Source organism: Topomyia yanbarensis, chromosome 2 (assembly GCF_030247195.1).
Source record: "Topomyia yanbarensis strain Yona2022 chromosome 2, ASM3024719v1, whole genome shotgun sequence".
Taxonomy (NCBI): domain Eukaryota; kingdom Metazoa; phylum Arthropoda; class Insecta; order Diptera; family Culicidae; genus Topomyia; species Topomyia yanbarensis.
Genome location: NC_080671.1, coordinates 198,049,454 through 198,071,415, shown reverse-complemented (window position 1 = coordinate 198,071,415; position 21,962 = coordinate 198,049,454). Strand labels below are relative to the sequence as shown.

Below are 21,962 nucleotides of genomic sequence, written 5' to 3'. Positions count from 1 at the left end.
CTTGCTTTCGGTTGGTGGTTGTCACTCCAAAAAACGTCTATATCTGACAACTGTCTGCTACCAACTGCCTTCGCCTCTTTTTTCTAACTCCTCTTTAACCTCTTCTCGCTCTCTCTTTTCCTCGTGCTCTCTCTCAACCGGATGTAGTGGTGTTGCGTGTCAAAATTCTTCGCCGTATTCTGTCAAGTTTGTCACAGTGCCTCATCGACGGGATGCTAAACGTGTGGTTTAGGGTAAGGTGTCTTAGGTGGCCTAACTTAATGCTAACATTGAATCATACTAATTTGGAAAGGAGAACATTTCTAATTTATAGTATTTTTATGAGCCTTAATACACAAATGAGACGACAAAAACTAGGCATTTATATGAATCTAACTATAATTTACAAGTTTTTTTTGTCCGTGGATCTGGTGAAATTGTGACCGGTTTATCAACGGCAACAAATTGATAAAAAAAAATTCGCCTGTGGTTACCATTTTCGGAGCCTTAACCATGTTTGTCTCGTTTTCAATGGGATTTCCTATCTTTATTTGCGATCATGGGCAGTATAGTCGATGCTTCAAGCTTGGGTGTAATCAGACAATTCCGACAGCATGAAGTACAAAGCTACTTTACGCTCCTCCGGACATCGTCGCTGTTGTGCTATGTTATGACAAGCGTCATTTAGCACTTTTCGAGAAAAACGATTTTTAAAGTTTGAGATTGAATATCTTTGAATTTATAAATAACACTTTTCGGAAAAGGCAACCGATGCTTCTATCTTTTCTGTAGTAATCTCTCGATTTATGCGAAGATCGATTGACTATATTGACAGTTTTTGCTGAAAATGTAAACAAAAGTCACTCGCACACGTGTCATAAGCGTGTATTGATGATAAAGTATGTATGAGGTGTCACAAATGTGCACCGAAGATTTCATATAAAAAAGAATCATAACTGATGCGTAATATTATGCGTTATACATCATTATGCCCAATGTTATACTTTTCCATGCGGTAGCAGCAATATAAGGTTACAAAATGATGGTACTGAAACACAAAGTTTTCACAATTTTCCTCGTTTATTCGGGAAAATCAGTAATTAAAAGTTGGTTTCATTAACAATTTAGAGACAAAATATATCAAACAATATTATTGTTGGCAGGCGACTGCACGAAAAAAATATTCTACTTGCACAATCCATTATTACATTTCGGTATACTTCCCAAAACTTGTGGAAATCTCAAAAGGAAATTTGTTCAATAATCTTGTAAACACAAACCAACAATTCGCAGAAAAAACTATGGTAGGAAAAATTTTCCTCCTAACACAAGCTTTTAGGCTTATAGCAAGCCAACAAACTAGGATTGTTGTCCATTTTTTTTTTTATTGTCACAAGATAGCACAATTCGATCACTCGAGAAATTGGCGCTTGTCATAATCGTGTTTCGCTGTATCTCAAAAACCCATCAGAATTCAAAAATTCTGAAAAAGCTGTAGATATTGTAAAATTCAGTAACATGGCATACCTAACTCATTCACCCCAAAATGGCGTTTGTCATAAGATAGCACAACAGCAACGACATGCCGCAGACTCAGGAGATTCGCATTTCTAATGCCAAAAGATCTTGACTCCTGCGGTAGCAGACAAAGGGTTAACTCGCCGGGAAACTCTAAGTTTGCTCATATGACCCTTTCAACGCTTTTCTAAACGTTCTTCCTTCAACTCGTTGCTCTCCCTTTTGTACTATAGCTCTTATTATTGAAAAAAATATACTTCACCTTCCTGTCCCTTCCAAATTAAATGCCGTAACAACAGTTGTAATCAGCCTACCTCTTTTTTGTACTACATAGGTGTATCAGGTAACAACGAAAATGCCATTTAATAAATTTCATGCGCTGAGACTCATACGAGAAAACCGTAGAAAAGAATTGTGCCCCAAGTCTCCCTATACATACACATACGATAGCGGCAAAGAATGGTATTGATGAGAAAGTCTTACGAGCATGAAGGCATTATTTCGTTTCAAACTGTTCTTCAAATTGGTTGTGTAATTTTGGAGTTCGATCTAACAAAAGTTTGTTAAACGCTCCGAAAAATAACTTCAAATAATTGCTATTCTATCGTGTTAAATATAAGGTGAATGACTTCTTGAGATCGTTTTTACTCGGTAGATGTTTCCCACATATCAATAGGTAGAGTGCCGACCAAATTGCGAGGTAAACAGTAAAACGGAACTAAATAACTAACTTCAAGTTCACCGCTACTATTGCAATGACGATCGAGTAATAGAGGGCGGGTTAAAGGGCAAACAATATCGCATTTCGTAGTAAACGCACGTGAGTTTTTTAATTTGTTATTGAATTTTCAATGGGAATAGCTAAAGCAATGGCAATAGCATTCTGATATCAAGCAAATTTCAAATTTGTCACAATGTTTCATTTAGTTCTATATCCACAATAAATGCAAATCATTCGTAGTTAACTGTTTCATTGATATCGCCATTCACACCATAATCAACAACAGCGTGACAAGTGTAAAGTTCACTCAGTTGAAGGATTGCTTTGCTCATGTCTTTGTCATCATCACATCGTTCACCACCAGCTTTAGCAAAGTATTGAGTAGATTGAGTTTCATATTAGCAGTGAAGTTGCTAAGCTCAGTGCAATCTTGTTCTCAATGGGCTTTCAAAAGATTTTGATAAGACGCATAGCAGATAATCTCACTTGTACTATCAGTAAAAACAAAGTTCGCAAAATTTACAACAACGATTTTAGCAAGGTGATAAAACCACGTACCCTGTGTTCATCGGGCGACCCACAACGAGGAGAAGCAAACAACATGGTCGACTTCAACACTGTCAATCGGTAGGTAAAGCGAATGAATGAGAGTTGTAGGGGAATTGTGGGTAAAATGTTAAATAAAAGCGGAACAGCCAAATCAAGACGATATTTGACAAGTATTTAAAGGATATTGAACCCATTTCTTTTGATACAAAACTTTCGAATATGATAAAAATCAAAAACGGTATTCATGTCTATCGTTAATGTTAATTTCGGCATGTAGAATATATAAGGCCTTTTGAGGTGAAATATTAATTTCAATAAAAAATTGGGGTTACATCATAATAATTTAATCTTTTACAGATATTTCACCGCAATGGGTAGGCATCATGAGAAAATTGCTCAATCGGCTCGGTTGTTTAAAAATAAAATAACTAAGGGGTAAAATGAACAGGTTGTAGTGGGAGCCATAGGAACAATCGTAAGTACCAAGCCTAATTTTTTTTTTGGAGACGAAATACTGCGACCAGTATTTCGATCTATTGTGGTATCAAATCTCAATATTAGTCGGAATTCTGTTCTTCAACAGATCCCAAGAATTTTAACAACCATGAATAACTTCAGATGATGTGTAGATACTACTAGATGCCAGAATCAGGTAATATTACGACAAGAAAATTAAATTTTTCCGTGGCAAGTTTTTTTTGCTAGCAAATGTCCTGTGTGTATGCATTGCTCATGTCCCACTGGGACATCAGCATTTCGAAAAATGCAAATGAATTCTGCCTATTGCATACATACAGGACATTTTGTAAGTAAAAAACATTGCTATCAGGTGTTCATTTTACCACAACCACATGATCATTTTACCCACACGCTATAAACATGTCACATTTTCGGACATGTTTTAAAGTAAAGAACACTTGTCGAAAAAATATGTATGTCGAAGTATGTTCACCAATTATGTACAAAACATGTTTAACAAGAAGCATATAAGCTGATCGTAATGTCTCCATCACTAATAATTTAGAAAATAATGACTTTGCTTAACGTGTTCATTTTACCATCGATTCCACCTATGTATAATGAGTAAATCGATTTAGGTGAAATGGGAGTATAGCTGTCGAATGGGCTAAAACCTATATCCAAATAAGAAGAATATGATTGTTTTATGCAAGTAACATGTGGGGCTACTGTATTTGTTAATTAAGAAGATTCAGTCCCTTTAAACACTTTCTGCACTGGAAAATTATTGGGTAGTTTTATAGTGATGTCGTGGCAATTGGAAGAGACAGTAAGCAGGGACGGATGGAATTTGCGTCTCATCAGAATCCGACACTAACTTAGTTAACGGGCTAACCTAGCGCCGGATTGACGCTAGCTCTAAAAAATGAAGACCTGAGACCAGGAATGAAATCTGTGTTTCGGTCAAAAAATTCTTTTTACCATCTGTGTTGACTAAAACAGGAAATAAATCTGTGATAAATTTTCAAATAAATCTGTGAAAAATCACAATATTCACAAAAATCTGTGAAATTTTCATCAAATTGCCAAAAATCTGTTATCTGTAAAAAGAATCTGTGATCAAAAATTATTAAAATAATCTCTGACATTACAGACAAATCTGTGAATATGGTAACCCTGTCTGAGACTTGTGTTCCTGAGCAAACTCCTAGTCAAGCGTGATGTCCCGTAAGAAAGAAGCTCATTTTAAGCTGATGATTTTAAGCTGATGGGACAGACTTATACTACGTTCACACTACGAGTTAAAAGTGTTTTAACGCTATCTTGATGACATTTTTCTTATTGCTAATTATTATAACATGTTTTAACTCTGTAGTCAGATCGTACCAATCACTCGGAGTGATCGGTTGAGTTTATCTTTTTCTCGTTCTGGCCCGTGATTGCCTGGAAAATAAGTGCTCGGCCTACGCCACCCGGATCTTTCTTTCAATCTCGGCCTCAGCCATCCGGCTCCAATCGTATTTCGCTACCCCAGCGATAGTTCACGCGAGTGCAGTGTTAATTCTCCCGATCAGTAGTGCGAATATCAAGTGCATCGAAAGTCGCTTCCCTACGGGTCCGTCCCACCCCAAGGGGCCGCGGAGCCGCCAAAGGGTCACTCCCGACCCAATTTAGCAAAATTCCAAGCTTACTACGGCATTTCCGCGAGAAAATTGGACATCGAAAGTTGTACCAGGTAACAGGAGCGCAGACTCACAAGTAGGTAAACAACTCGCGCCTCCACCGAAACTTCAATCTCAAATCGATAAACACGACCGCGCCTCCACCAAACCAAATATTCAAACTAAGTGAAAAACTTGCGTCTCCACCAAATCGAATTTTCAAACCTAGTGAAAAACTTGCGCCCCCATTAAATTGCCGACCGTCGGCGATTTGTATGAGAGTGTAGCAGCGAACCCTCGAGTCGAACCGGTGCTCGTGTGTGCAGTGACTTGTACGAGAGTTTTGTGACGAACCCCACCAACAATAACAAAATGCCGCGCCCCCCTCCCCCCGATTGGGGCGGGGAACCACCCCTTAGTCGATCACTCCCCGGCTACATGAACTCCGGGGACGTAATTGACCAACAGACCCTACTATTAAGAGCAATCGACGAGCCAGGAAACACGGAACAACGTCTCCCCGCCGATCCCTTCCTTATCCTGAAATCGGTACAGGCAGTGCTTGAGACTGACCCCAGAAACCTGGTGAGCGCAACAAAAGAGGCAAAGGGATACAGATACGTATTGAGAACCCGATCCAAGAAAACCTATATAGCACTACAGAAAATGAACCAGCTCATAGGCGGCCAAAAGGTGGAGATCATCCCCCACCCAACACTCAACATAGTACAAGGCGTTATCTACGATCCCGACACAAAAGACGTAGAAGAAGCTAGACTTCTGGAAGAGCTGAAGACTCAGGGGGTCACAAACGTTCGGAGAATTACAAAAATGGTCGACAAAAAACCGACCAACACACCACTGGTTATCCTATCATTCTCTGGTTCCATCCTTCCGGAGCACGTGTATATTGGTCTACTGCGCACCAGCATTCGCCCGTACTACCCACTGCCGATGATGTGCTTCAAGTGCGGGCACTTCGGGCACGGCAGTCGATTCTGCCCCAACCCCGCCGTCTGCCTGAACTGCAGCCAACAACACGAAACATCAAAGGAAAACCCCTGTGTCAACACAAGCCTCTGTATCAACTGCGGACAAGGACACTCGACACGTAGCCGGGAGTGTCCCAAATTCATTGAGGAGGAAATGATCACCAAAGCAAAAATCGACAACAACATCACCTATCCCGAAGCCAGAGCCCTAATAACCAAACGATCGCAAATCCCAACCTATGCCAGTACCATCAAAGGAAACACCAAGGACGACGAAAAGGACACAATCATAGCCCAGCTACAAAAAGAACTAGCAACCCTGAAGGAAAGCAAAGCTCAAAGCGCGGAAGACAATAAAGACCAGGTAATCAATATTCTTAAGGAACACTGTGCCAAGCAGGCCAAACAGCTGCAAGCAGCCTCCGCCGAAATAGCCAAACTCCGACAAGCTGTAACCGAGCTCTACAAATATCAGTCCGCTCACCCCTCGGAGAACACCAACGAAAACGCTTTTACGGGAACGAAAGCCAAAAAGGGCAAGTTTATTGAACCAACCTCCGTAGCGGGTACCTCTATCGGCCCGTTCAGCCTGTCCGAACCTAGAAGATCCAATCGCCAAAAAGAAAAAGACTCCCGAAAAAGTGGCACTGATAAATCCAGAAGCCCCAACTCCAAAGCAACTCCCGACATGACTCTGCTAACACCCAACAATGACTCCGCAATGTCTTGGTCCCGCTCCAGCTCAACAGCATCACTGAATAACCTAAATCAGGTACCCTCATCGGACCCTGACAACCCATTCACCATCTCGGAATAAACACAACAGCTCGCAAACGCCTAACCCGGCAGTCAGCAAACAACAAAAGCAATTAAATTCAACAGCCGAAACAAAACAAACAACCCTCCCGCGTCGACCCCGACCGGGGACGTTCCGGGTCCTCCCGATGCACCCCCGGCGGCTGTTGACGCGGGCCCGGGTTTTACCCAGGCAAGTACTTTTAGACTAAATGCAACAGCAAACAACCGACTGCCCCTAAACCCTTCTAGCCAACACCTACCAGACGGCACCCGGCCGTCAATCATCGAAACCCTGAACTACAATCACTCGCCCGACACGCCAACACAATCAATAGCACACAAAGAAATCAACAACTTGGACTCCACCCCCAAAAGCCTAGACCACAGCAACATCAACCGTTATCCCCGCCACCCAAGCCCTATAGCCGGATGCTCGTGGCATCCAGTACGGTTTCACTACGGGAACAGCGATTCGAACGAGCCGCAACGGAACATCAATACCTGTTCCACTAGTCCGTCAGCAGAATCCGTTTGTTTGGATTCACACCAGATCAGCAATAACAACAAAAACGCATACATCAAAAAAGCCCCCCTCCTCGCGCCGCCCCCGACTCGGGAGGTGCCGGAAACATCCGATGAGTCCCCGACGGTTGCCGGCGCGGGGAACCCGGGGCTTCCTCGGGTAAGTTCCACCAACCCCGTAACCCGACCGGATCCATCTGTCGCACTCTTCTCCCCTACAGAGTCCCACGGTACAAAATCAGCCGCATCATTGCAGAACGCCAGCGTTACCAAAGAAAGCAACAGACTTCAATCCACCTACAACGCAACTTGCTCACCGTGCATCAAAAAAGCCCACCTCCCCGCGCCGCCCCCGACTCGGGAAGTGCCGGAGTCATCCGAAGAGTCCCCGACGGTTGCCGGCGCGGGGAACCCGGGTCCCTCCCGGGTAAGTTCCCACCATACTATAACTCAACAGATCCCAATTGCTGTCGCCTCTACCCTTTCCACAAAAGCACAAACAGGCCAAACGCTCCCTATAAGCAAAACACCGGCGGTCCCCCCACCGCCCGTTCTATCAACTTCGACAAGGCCCAGCAGCCGACCGGCGAGTAATCGTGGTCCCAACCATAGCTCTGACCCTCTACCCGTACGAACAAACTACACCTTGGCCATTCAGTGGAACACCAACGGCCTGAGAACAAACCTAGGTGACCTCCAACACATGATTGCTCGCTCAGCGCCCATCTGTCTCGCTATCCAAGAGACACACATAAAAGGTGATACGGATCCATCACCGTGGTTCGGGCACCGTTACACCTGGGATTCAGCTAAAGGATCGAACCTCTACCAGACGGTCGGCCTAGGAACCAGAGCTGACCTTCCGTCCGAGCTGGTTAAACTGGACACCGACCTGATCGTCGTCGCCAGAAAGATCAATTTTCCCATAAAATGCACGGTGGCATCCATATACATCCCCCAAGAAGTAAAAGACGTCGGAAACAAATTGCGGAATCTGTTCAAGCAACTGCAGACCCCGTTCATACTAATGGGTGACTTCAACGCGCATCACACAGTGTGGGGATCAAGAAGGTGTTGCCATCGCGGCAACGCCATTATCGACGCAGTTGAAGATAGCGATGCCGTGACGCTAAACGATGGCAGTATAACCTTTCTCCGGGGCCGATCCACATCCGCCATAGACTTAACTATATGCTCTAGCTCCATCGCCGGAGCCTGCGGATGGTCGGTCCTAGCCGACATCGGGAACAGTGATCATCTTCCTATCACAATCTCTCATGGTCGATTGCCCCCATTAACGTCGCGACGCCGCCGTTGGATCTACGATCGAGCGGATTGGCCCACCTACGAAGACAACATTTCGGATGCCCTCGATCGAGACCGCAATTACTCCCCAGAGGAACTCGTAGAAGTTATGACTCAGGCCGCAAAATCATGCATCCCGCGAACTAGCGGAGCACCACCAAACCGGTCGGTTCACTGGTGGAACCCAGAAGTAGCGAAGGCAATCAAAGAACGACGAAAAGCTCTTCGAGCTCTTAAAAATACTCCCCCTGACCATCATCAATGGGATGAGCGATCGGCGGTTTTTCGACATTTTAGGAATCAGGCCAGACAAGCCATCGCGAAAGCCAAGGAGGCCAGCTGGACAGCCTTCCTGGGCGGGATAAGTTCCGAATCGTCGACCGCGGAACTGTGGAGAAGGGTAAATGCCCTTAGTGGCAAAAGAAGACAAAACGGTTTTGCACTATCGCTCAATGGTACCACGACAGTTGAACCTTCCGAAATTGCAAACGAAATCGGGAAGCACTTCGCATTGATCTCGGGGGACTCTTCCCTCCCACCCTCCTTTCTCAAAACGAAGACGGCCACAGAAGCTACTCCTACAATCTTCACGCCAGATGCGAGTCAAAATTACAACGTACCTTTCTCCGGGGTGGAACTTGCCACTGCACTAAGCACAGCAAAAGGCAACTCTGCCGGACTCGACGACGTCGGTTATCCCCTGTTAAGACATCTACCTCCAGTTGCCAAACGAGCGCTACTAGACGGTTTCAACAGGATCTGGGGAGGCGAGCCGCTACCAGACAACTGGAGAACCGCCCTCATGATCCCCATCCCGAAGAAATGCGAAGGAACCAGAAGCCCGAATGACTTCCGACCCATCAGTCTCCTCCCCTGCATTGGGAAAACGATGGAAAAAATGGTGAACAGACGCCTGTTAACCCTCCTCGAGGAACAAGATCTTCTTGATCGTCGGCAGTTCGCTTTCCGAAAGGGACTCGGTACAAGTGTTCATTTAGGCTGCCTCGGCGAAATTTTAAGCGACGCCATAGCCAACGACCTTCATGCGGACATTGCCATCCTTGATCTCGCCAAGGCATACAACACTGTATGGCGCGAAGGAGTGCTTCGCCAGCTGCATCAATGGGGCATCCGCGGAAACCTCGGCTGCTTCATAAAACAATACCTTAGTGACCGAAGCTTCAGGGTGGGTATCGGAGGAAACCAATCGGACCTATTTTGGGAGGCAAACGGGGTACCCCAAGGATCGGCGCTGGCAGTTACACTATTCCTAGTCAGCATGAACTCCCTCTTTGCCACGCTCCCGAAAGGCATATTCGTATTCATCTACGCAGACGACGTGATTCTTGTAGCGATCGGGAAAACGACCGGCCGCACCAGATTGAAGCTGCAGGCTGCCGTAAACGCCGTTGGTCGGTGGGCCAACTCGGTCGGTTTCAGCATCTCCGCCCCAAAATGCGCTATTTCACACTGTTGCAACTCTTACCACTTAGCCACCGACCGGCCGGTCAAACTCGCTGGAACAGTAATACCATTCCGTAAAGAGCCAAAAATCCTTGGCGTGATAATCGACCGTAAGATGACTTTCCTTCCACACTTTCGACGGGTGAAAAAGGATTGCGAAAGCAGGAAACGTCTTGTCCGCACCATCAGCTCGAGACACCCAAGGTGGAACAGGCAAAGCGCACTCAACATCAGCCAGGCCCTCATCCACAGTCGTCTGTTCTATGGCCTTGAAATAACCAGTCGTAACTGGGAGGGTTTAATCGATACCCTCGCACCGCTGTATCACGGAGCAATCAGATCAGCCTCAAACCTGCTGCCAAGCACCCCCGCCGAAGCTGCCTGCGTCGAAACCGGCGTCCTTCCCTGTCGGTGGGCAGTGGCAATAGCCGTTCTAAGACGAGCCATGGGGTTCCTAGAAAGAACATCGGGTGATGAATGCCATCTACTACAGACAGCTATGAGCATACACACCATGTTTGCCAATGCCCCTCTTCCCACAGTCGCCCAGCTACATCGGGTCAACAACCGCGCCTGGCACGAGCGCGGTCCAAACATAGACATCAGTCTGGCTGTATCCACCAGAGCAGGAGATCCTCCCCGGGCTGCCAGAGCCAAATTCCTACAGATGGTCGAACAAAAATACTCAAACCATCTGCACATCTACACCGACGGCTCGAAACTTGGCGAGGGGGTGGGCGCGGGTGTGAGCGGAATCGGAGCGGGCCTCGCCCGTCGTTTACTCTCCGGGTGTTCCGTGTTCTCCGCGGAAGCCGCCGCCATCGTCATTGCGGTTACCAACAAACCTGAAGACACACCCACAGTGATCTTCTCCGATTCCCTCTCAGTCATCAAAGCGCTGGAATCAGGGGAGTCCAAGCACCCCTATGTCCAAGCCATAGAACAATCCTGTGACTCATTAACTACCATATGCTGGGTACCCGGACACAGCGGAATCCGCGGTAACGAGGATGCTGACCACTTGGCTGCGCTCGGCCGACGCTCTCGCGCCCTGTTCTCTAATGAAGTACCGTCATCCGACATCATCAGGGAATTCAAGGCGAAGACCTCTGAGCACTTCATCACTCACTGGAGGACTCTCCGAGGCTACCCTCAAAAGGTAAAGGGAGACCTCGAAAAGTGGACAGACCGCGAAAACCGAGTTGAACAAAGAGCGCTATCCCGCCTCCGCGTGGGACATACGAGGCTCACCCATGCCCACACCATTACCCGCGTCGACCCTCCAATATGCACATCTTGCAGCACTAGACTCACGGTGGAGCATCTACTAATAAACTGCAGGGAGTTCGACAACCTACGACGACATCACAACTTGCCCTCCTCGATTCGAGAAACACTGGCAAATGACCCAGTGCACGAAGAGGCACTACTTGCCTTCCTGAAAGATGCCAATCTTCTTGAATCTATCTAAGACAGACCGCGAACCGGCCAACTTCACACCATCCTCTACTGCAACCACTACCACTACTGCTCAGCGGGCCCTCCGCCACACCCGGACCGGGTGTCGGGGCGGTTCTCCCGCGCCCCTTCCACAACCACAATCCGTCAGACCAACTACAACCACCGCCCAGCGGGCCCTCCGCCACACCCGGACCGGGTGCTGGGGAGGTTCTCCCGCGGCCCTTCTACAACTGCAATCCGTCAGCACTATTACTACCACCGCCCAGCGGGCCCTCCGCCACACTCGGACCGGGTGCAGGGGAGGTTCTCCCGCGGCCCTTCTACAATGGCAACCCGTCAGCCCAACTACCACCACCGCCCAGCGGGCCCTCCGCCACACCCGGACCGGGTGCTGGGGAGGTTCTCCCGCGGCCCTTCCACAACCGCAATCCGTCAGCCCAGCTACTACCACCGCCCAGCGGGCCCTCCGCCACACCCGGACCGGGTGCCGGGGAGGTTCTCCCGCGGCCCTTCTACAACTGCAATCCGTCAGCACTATTACTACCACCGCCCTGCGGGCCCTCCGCCACACTCGGACCGGGTGCTGGGGAGGTTCTCCCGCGGCCCTTCTACAATGGCAACCCGTCAGCCCAACTACTACCACCGCCCAGCGGGCCCTCCACCACCGCCCGGACCGGGTGCTGGGGAGGTTTTCCCGCGGCTCTCCTACAACCGCAATCTGCCAGCCCAATTACTACCACCGTCCAGCGGGCCCTCCGCCACACCCGGACCGGATGCGGGGGAGGTTCTCCCGCGGCACTTCTACAACTGCAATCCATCAGCACTATTACTACCACCGACCTGGGGGCCCTCTGCCACACTCGGACCGGGTGCTGGGGAGGTTCTCCCGCGGCCCTTCTACAATGGCAACCCGTCAGCCCAACTACTACCACCGCCCAGCGGGCCCTCCACCACCGTCCGGACCGGGTGCTGGGGAGGTTCTCCCGCGGCCCCTCTACCATCGAAATCCGTCAGCCCAACTACTACCACCGCCCAGCGGGTGCTAGGGAGGTCTCTCGACTAACCGCAAATAAACAAGTCACCCACCATCATCGTTCAGTGGGTCCACTGACATACCAAAACCGGGCGCTGGGGAGGCTCCCCCGCGGCCCTGGCAAGCTGTCTTCATTCCGGAGCTCAACACCTCATCAATCCAATAGCCAATCGATCTCAAAGAAGAAAAACCAAATCAGTGAAATGTATCACAACTATTCCCTTTCTTATGGCGAATGACCCTGTGTGGTTAAAGCCCAATAAATAATAATAATAATAATAATAATAATAACTCTGTAGTGTGAACGTAGTATTAGATTTGGGTTTTTTCATGTTATAACTACTTTCAATTAGCAAGAGTCTAGAAGATATGATTTTTTTTAACCGTAGTACGGAAGAGCAAGGAAGTGAATGAAGAAGGTTTAGAGCGTGGAATAGGATCATATGAGCAAACTAAGAGTTTCTCGAATGATTTAACCCTAACTTCTACTGAAGGAGTCAGAATATTTTGGAATTTTTATCCACTGCGAATAACTGTTACTCCAGAATTGATGAGTCGGTGATCGATATTCAGTGCAAACATAGATTGAGAAAACATAAACATCATAAAAAACCTGTTTCAATCCACCTAGTGGTGCAATTGTACCTTTCTCATTTGTCCAAACTAAGATTCCATGGCTGATTATGTTCAATATAGTGATGGAAATGTCTATTACATATTCAGTACGATTTGTGCATGCATGCAATGGAACGACAGCCACGAACTTGAGATGCTATGTGTCAATATTGAAACACTTGAAACCAGCGGCGAATATAGGGGGTCCGAAACCGTTTCAAGCTCAACATCATTTCAAACCAAATTTTTCACTGGTTGTTATTGTGTTATTGTGTAGGTTGTTGTAGGTAATGTGCTCATTTCAAAATAGGAATTTCAGACCAACTAGGAAATTTTATTCCGGATTCGCCCCTACTTGAAGCAAAAATATATAATATTTTTTCGAGACTACATCAAATCGTTTCGTGTATTGTATAGATTTGGCATCAAGAATACAAATTCGATTTTGAAATTTTCCTTCACTCCCCCCTTTGAGCATTTTTCAGTTCCTGCTTATATGGAGTCAAGAACCGTCGTAGGTGGCCAATGTGGTCAAATCGACTTTGGTTAGTCGTTATTGATCTAGACTGACAAATCCAAGTAATTTGGCATCCATTTCAATAAGTTTTGCATCTTTTTGATATCTTGGTGGTACCAGTTTATATGGAAATTTGCTATGTGGCCGTACTCTTCAACCCATAACTCCGGAACCTGAAGTCCAATCTACAAAAAAAAATCAATAGCAGCCAATGGGGAGTTCATTTGAAACTAAGTTTGTGTTTGTGACATCTTTCTGCCACATATACACAGACATTTTCCAATCTCGACGAACTGAGCCGAATGGTGTATGACACTCGGCCCTCCGGACCGGGATTAACTTGGCGATGTTCAGAGTGATTGTGTAACGCTATATTACTCCCTAAGGAAAAAAATGGTTTAAAACATTATTTATGCTTAAAGGGCACAAAACCTAACTATAATTAGTCCAGGTGTTTGCGTTTCGACTTCGTCTCTTCAGAACCAATTCTCCCCTCTTTGGCCTCAACCCCCCCCCCCTCCCTCTACCTTCCACTCTCTATCACCACCTCCCCCTGTTCTCAGATCAACCTCACATCCGAATTTCCTTCATCCACCCGTATACCGAAATAAGGTGGTTCCCAACGCATCCTCCCCCTCCCACTAATTCAAACCGCATAGAATTTCAATATCCTACATACCTATCAAAAGTCTTTTTGTACTCACCCCTATATTCATTTTAATGTTTGTTTCACGATTCCAGACCCTCCCAGCAATCCGAGCTTCTGAACAACAAGACATATTTTCCTGATCAGCCCGGCAGTGGACCGCTAGCTAGCTATCGTCAGCAAGCGACAATTGATTGGCGTAAAGTGAAACTATCACTCAATGACGAGGCGTCTCTTGAACTACAACATAAAACATGGAGTTTCATACAGAACCATCCACTATTCGCTCGTCCCAACCATACACCGTCGATGGATGAAAGTCGTCATTTAGCTACGAAACGGATGTACGTTATCCAGAACGCTAAAATTTTCGGTATTGAAAACCTCCTTGAACGGCCCGATTTCATGGGCTTCTTCAACCACCTTCTGATGGCATACGAACCTAGTTTTGCGATCAAATTCTCCCTTGGTTTTGGTATGTTTTCTTCGGTTATTCAAGCTCTTGATGTCGGTCGTTTAGCACATCTTATCGAGCAGAATCAAAGGGGTGAAATTTTGGGAGCTTTCGGATTGACAGAAATTTCACACGGGACCAATGCTAAAGGAATGCGTACTACGGCCACCTACGATGTTAAGAATAAGGAATATGTTTTGAATACGCCGGATTTTGAGGCTGCCAAATGTTGGATTGGGAATTTAGGAAAAACTTGTACCCATATGATATGCTACGCACAGCTTTACACCGAAGATGGAAAACACCATGGACTGAATGCATTTGTTGTTCCTATAAGAGATCCTCATACTTTGAATGCCTTCCCAGGAGTGATTGTAGGTGATCTGGGCGAAAAGGCCGGTTTGCATGGAGTAGACAACGGGTTTGTAATGTTTAGGAATTATCGCATTCCAAGGGATTTTCTACTCGCTAAAACCGGAGATGTTAACGAGGAGGGTGTTTTTGTTTCACCTTACAAGGATGAGAGCAGACGCTTTGGAGCATCTTTGGCAGCACTTTCAGGAGGACGAGTTGGGATTTGTGGTAAGATCTATTGTTCACAGGTAATTAGAAGATGGATTCTATAGCAAATACTTTACAGGAATTGCAAGCTTGTATTTAAATAAGGCAATCTGTATTGCCATTCGCTATTCTGCTAGTCGGAAGCAGTTCGGTCCAGAAGATAGTTCGGAAGAGCTACCGGTTCTGGAATACCAGTCCCAGCAATATCGCCTGTTTCTGCATCTTGCAACAGCGTTTACCATCAAAATCTTCACGCTGTGGTTTTCGAAGGTGTATGGCGATGCGTTTCTCAAAATGATAATGGGGGATCGAACAAACGAGTTTATTGGTATGGAAATACACGCTTTATCATCAGCCGCCAAGCCAGTATGCACATGGGCTGCGAGAGATGGTATTCAAGAGTGCAGAGAAGCCTGTGGTGGTCATGGATTCCTGAAGTTGTCAACGTTGGGAGATCTTCGCAACGATAACGACCCGAACTGTACATACGAAGGGGAGAATAACGTCCTCATACAGCAAACTTCCAACTGGCTGCTGAATGTAAGATCTAAGGGCTATGAGACATTTGCTAAAGTTTCACCACTTGGATCTGTAGAATTTTTGAAAGATTTTATGCGCATTCGAAATTCTAAGGCATCGTGGAAAAGCCCTAAAGATGCCGTCGATGTTAGAGGTACGCATAACCTTGGTCGTAGTTGAGTGTCATTTAAAAATCCTGTTTCAACATTTTCAGAACATTTGAATGCAATGAATTGGTTAGTTGCACATTTATTGGAAGAAACCCACAAAAGGCTGCTGGTTTTAAAACAAAACGGTAAATCGTCATTCGAAGCTAGAAACGAATCGCAGTCATTCTACGCTAGAGTATTATCTCTAGCTTATGGAGAGGTGGTTGCCAGATTACGAAATTTCAACAACAATGTATATCTTTTCTTCTCATACACAGAGAGTGATGCTGTTTGTCGCTGATAAATTTTTAAGGAACCTTGAGGATGGACCTGAAAAGGTTGCTATCGGTCGCCTAGTATCATTGTATGGTGCTAACGTCATAATGAAACACATTGGCATTTTCTATCAGGGAGGTTACTTCAGTAATGTAACTAATGCACTCGATCTACTGCAACAGGGATATCTGGATCTATTGCCAGTGATAAAGACTGATGCGGTATCGCTTGTTGATGCTATTGCACCACCAGACTTTGTGTTGAACTCACCCCTGGGTATGAGCGATGGGGAAGTTTACAAACACATGGAATCGGCTATTCTCCAGGCACCGGAAACATTGGAGCGGCCGAAATGGTGGCAGGATGCAGTGTACAGAGACTATATTAGTGCTAAACTGTAATAGTTTTAAGCTATTGAGAAAATCAGATATCCCATACATTTATTTGAACCAGTGGTCGTAAAATTCAAAACTTTGGCTTCACACGAGTAAGCCCTTTTTCCTCCCAGAAGAGCGTTAAATTTTGTGTACTGTAAGGTGTTATGACTTTTGTTTTAAAAATTTACATCATTCTATTCGAAATACACTGTAGAATAAAGAGCCACTTAAACACAATTTTCAACCAAATATTGGCGCTTCAAACTTTGTTCAAAGAAGCCAATTTCGGCTGTAAAAAGTTATTTAGCCTCAAGGCGATAAATATCAACGGCAGTTTGCAAATCACGGAAAATAAACAAACATTAAGAAGTTTCTGTTATATGACATACTACAGATTTTGAAATGTATTACAATAAAAATAAGGGTCATCTGATACTGAATTTTCACTCCTCAATTGTTTTTCACAATAACGACAACCAAATCGAAAGAGTTTAGCTTGTGAGTAACTTTTAAAAGAAAACATAATCAATTCATTGAAATAAAGAATATGGTGGTGCTAAAAGAAATGGCAGCTATGATTATCAGCAATAGTTGAAATGTGTCTACATCTAGTCATTTAAAGTTTAATCACAGACAAACAAAAATCACTTTCTCATTTTCGGCATTGCTCACACGAATTGTCAGTATTCAGGACTTTCACGCAGAGCGCTATGTGTTTATTAACAGAAAAACCAAGGGCCGGCAAAAGGGATTGCAACCCCCGGGGTAGTAAAAGAGCAAGGTTGAAAGGGGTGAATGATTAGCATGGAGGGTGGGACCAAAAGTAAATGGAAAATCAGAAAAAAAAATCACATTTTATACAGAAAAGAAACTTAATCTGTTATTTTTTTACAAAGCAAAAGTCTGTTCTAGTGCTAGTGGATGTATAAAAAACACGACGATAACAAAAAAGGAATATTTCGAATTTTTAGGTGTGGAATTTAATACAAGAAATTTTTTCCAGGTGTTGAGTTTGCTAGAGCCCTAACAGTGTTTCTGCTGGCCTTGATGTACCGTGTCTATTATAACAGAACTTTAATTCCGGATTGAAGTTAAATGCTCATCTTAGGATGGAGATATATGATTAAGTAGAATTAAATAATTTGTGTTATGTCGGTGTGTCTGTTTGTCCATAGTTACGTTAAGGTATATGGTAGACAATATGGGATTACAAATGAGATTGGAAGAAAATATATTGGTGAACTGTTTTAATTAATATGAAGAGTGTTTCATTTACCGGAGAATTTTTTGAATACCGTGATAATTTGCTAACAGGGCGCTATAATTTTATTTTCTAATAATATTTTATTAGAAATTAGTTATGGAATTTGCGCTTCTACTCCATCTCATTAGAATCCGACACTAGCTTAGTGACAGGAATAAGCTTGCGCAGGATAATCCGATAACAGTTTTTACCTAAATTAAACCAGTTAACAGTTAATAACATTTTTTTACCTAAATTAATAACAGTTTTTACCTAAATTTAACCAAATAATAACGTGGTCAGATCAAGTTAAATACTTGGGTTTAATTTACGATAAAAAAGCTGACATTCGAGGATTACATTGAAGGAATCCAAGCAAAATATATAAAATGTTTATACCCTCTTATAAACAGGAATTCTAGACTCTGTCTAAAGAACAAACTATTAATTCATAAATATTTATATGCAGTGCCAATTAGGAAGAAAACGCTTCGGTATATTCCATACAAAATTCGGAATACGATTTTGACGCGTCCTCCCTGGTTTAGAACAAATGACTTGTACAGGAGGCACCGGGGCTTGTTTGCGGTGTTTTCAGTTTAAATTTTTTACCACTTTGATTCAGGCAGATCGCGCAAAATAGAACACATTGCATGAAAGGGCAGACTGTTGACAACATTTTATCAAAACTTATCCCGGCCCGGGGTGAGTTGGCGGTATGTATGTGGTGTCAGCGATACACCAGCAAATAATCAGTCGAATGAAAATTCAATTACCTTAGTGGTCCTCATGGAACGTACTGAATGTCTTTTCAATAAAGCTGTATATTTACTGTACATCTACCATATTATTTCAGTCTCAATACCTCGCCATTTTGATTTCGACGCGTACTCAATATTAAACAATCAAATTTTAAATAATATTCAGGCGATTAGCCGTAGTAAATGTCTCCTGCTTTGACGAGATACTCAAGAAAAAGATTCTTTTGCTATGGACTGAATTTCATAAATAAAAATATTTGATGACGATTTTGGCGCTGTAAATAGCATCGCCAACTAGCCCCAACCACAAATTTTATAAAAAAGCATTTGAAAAACAACTTTTGTTTGTGGATATGTGTACTATCTATACGAACACAGAAAACTATTTTCACGCACTGTCGAAAAATGTAATCATTTGTGGAATAGATTAAAAAGCGCCTTAAATAACACATGATGTTTAAATTTAAGAAAATTTAGTTGCAACCACAATATCGCCCACAGCTTCTACAAAAAATGTTATGGAACATAAACGGATTGGGAAATGAATTTCATATTACCTGAGGTACAACGAGAGACAGCGCCATATGGCTAAAGGTTATGTTAAGGTACACTTCGAGCTAGAAGTTGTATTAGTATTGAATATAGGTCACATGGCGCTCCAACAGACCCCATGGGATTTCTTTGTAAAACCAGAACCGGTTTTCTGACCTGATAGTATAGTTAATAAATCTTGAATAGTTTTCCGATCATTTGCAAGTGGTTTTGTTGAAATCGGTCGAAAATTGAGAAAACTAGAGCCTAATAAGCAACAAGCAAATTTCACTCAAAGGGGCTATTCCCTACTTCTTAAAAAATTTCAAGTAATGAATAAATAAATAAATAAATAATAATGTTTAAAGTGATAAGTACTTTTAAAACACATTTTTTTGATCGCCCAGCTGCCTAACACCGCAATTTGGCGGGGTAAGTTCTTTAGCTCATAAGTGTAGTTTCAAGTTAGTACACGACCAAATTTCAATTCTACGGTAAAGTACTACTTTGACGTAACTTACTAGTAATTTTTATTTTTTTGGAACTTCAAGAGGTGTGATAATTTTGCAATTGAATTACACTACCACACGCAAAATAATTACTCTGAAATTTCCGAATTTCAACTTAAATATCATTTTATATAATGATTTCAACAAGCAGATAATGTAATTGTATGAAAGTTTTTTGGAGAGTTTTTAGTGGGGTTAACAACACAATTATACATTTTACAGTGATTCTGGTGAACCCCGCCAAACGACGGGATTGGATAGCAGAGGGTTAATAGTAGATTGATATGTTTCAGACCACGGAGACGAAAATGAAAATCAAGCGACAGGAAAAAGGCAGCCTCAGTGCATAATTTATATATGAGCCTAGTTGTAGGGTTACCAAATGGACAGAGAGCAAATTAAGGACATCCCTTCCAAATCTATTCGGAATTGGAGACTGAATCAGTTGCCATTTGAGCCAGAATTCTGAAAAAGTCGGGATTCTGGCTTATTATTCAGCAGTTCAACTGTAACGTTGAATCTTGATCGAGACAAATTGGAATGGTGTAGTACCAATATTGAACGAATATAACCACTTGGGCCAAACCTCATATCGAGCTATCCATCAAATTTTGGTTACTTCTGAGTAAAAGAACTTCTGGTTGGAATGAGTCGCAGAGAGTATGCATTAACAAAAACAATCACTGGAAGTAATTGAAATTGACAATTGAAATTGATTCTCTTGGAATAAAGTTGATCTGAATAATTTAATACAGGGTGATTCATCATGACGTTTTTTTGATCTCGCAAAAAATTGAAAAATGGAGTAAATCGCGAAATGTTTGTCAATCGAAAGAACATTTTTTGCCATATATTGTTTGAAAACAATTTCTTTTAAATGTTAACTATGTTGGCGCTTGAGGTAATCCATTCGACTGGTCCAATTTTTGATGATGGATTCGAGTATTTCAAGTGATATCTGGCTAATTAGTCGAGTAATGTTGGTTTCCAATGCTTGGGAATGTCACCGCCGCTATGTTTTCTCCAATGCGTGCTGGATGTGGTCGATTTGTTCGCTAATCATCCAATAACGAGAACTGCAACTTTTACTCTTTGATTGTATGGCGAATAGTGAAGTCAGTTGGCCGATTAGGTCGACCATATTATGGTCAGAGTACACGAAACACATTTCTCACAGATCGCTGATTTTCGAAATATAGTTGAATAATTTGAAAATGGTAAGCATCCTGTGGTGGCAAACAATACTAAACTACAATAACATGACATGCCCTGTTAAAAAATATCATGTTGAACCACCCTGTATATGCCAAGGTTTGAGACTAAAAATAAGGACGTTTGAAGTAAAATAAGGACGCTTTCCAAAAACCTCGAAAATAAGGACATGTCCTTTAAAATAAGGACGGTTGGTAACCCTACCTAGTTATGATAACTCTTTGTGAAGTCCTTTTTCAACGCATTACATCAGTTGAATTGCATGAAATATTTACAATTTTTAAATTGAACGAACTTTGGGCTCCTCAATGGTAACTTTCCCATAAACCTCTTATGGCAATTGTCATCAAGGAATTTTGTGAAATTGAAAATGGGTGTCTTGATCTAAATTTGAGACGATTGCTGGATACAAAAGCTTATTTAGAAAAAATTCGTTCGATCTATTTTTCTTACAAAAAACAGCGGTGTGCCTCTAACTATTCTGTTCGCTACTGCGTTCAGGTTATTGTTTTATGATTCAGCTATGACATGAATTTTTACAAGGGCGGTAAAAAAAACAAAGAATGTTGCAAAAGTCTACATAAACAAACCATAAACTAGCATTTCTAGGCTGTCTGATCCAATACGGATTTTTCAGCTCAGGTAAAAATTTAAAAAAGAAAATAGGGCGGGTTTTGTTTACGAAAACAATTACGAAAACTCAAAGAGATTTGCGATTTCCTTTGTTATTCTTTGCTGGGGGTTTCTTTTTGTCTCAATAGTGCGGTAAAATTAGAGACTCTCAAACAGGACAGTTTTTTACAACATGTAAATTAGAGCGCACAACCATATCACGAATTCTGCGTGCATATACACCAGATCATTTTTATGTTATCATATTGAAATTAGCCTCCTTGTGATGAGTGTATTTGAAACCCTGTTTAATAGTAATTGTGTTTTGATAGATGCCTTGCTTTTCAAACGATTAATTCTAAATTTTAGGATAGTTTTTTTGCGTAACCAACGCTACTTGAACATTTTTTTTAGAAAAATATACATTCAAAGACACATACACCTGATCAAAAAAAATACTTTCACCTCGAAACGGTCTTAAAACGCGCTTTTAAAGATTTAATTATATTTGAATCCGT

At 43.3% G+C, this 21,962-nt stretch overlaps 1 protein-coding gene across 9 annotated transcripts; it reads left to right on the top strand.

The window, feature by feature from the left end:
* Nucleotides 1-1,979: 1,979 nt before the first annotated feature.
* LOC131682617 (peroxisomal acyl-coenzyme A oxidase 3) lies at nt 1,980-17,833 on the top strand. 9 transcript variants are annotated; one of them, XM_058964247.1, is made up of 6 exons: nt 1,983-2,317; nt 2,459-2,845; nt 14,336-15,276; nt 15,335-15,928; nt 15,989-16,143; nt 16,202-17,833. In XM_058964247.1, exons 2-6 carry the CDS (start codon nt 2,658-2,660, stop codon nt 16,598-16,600), a joined length of 2,277 nt encoding a protein of 758 aa, XP_058820230.1. In that variant the 5' UTR covers nt 1,983-2,317; nt 2,459-2,657; the 3' UTR covers nt 16,601-17,833. The 9 variants fall into 9 exon arrangements, with proteins under 9 accessions (XP_058820238.1, XP_058820230.1, XP_058820232.1 ...); XM_058964249.1 differs by having other exon boundaries at nt 1,990-2,197; nt 2,756-2,845; XM_058964248.1 differs by having other exon boundaries at nt 1,990-2,317; nt 2,756-2,845.
* Nucleotides 17,834-21,962: the final 4,129 nt, after the last annotated feature.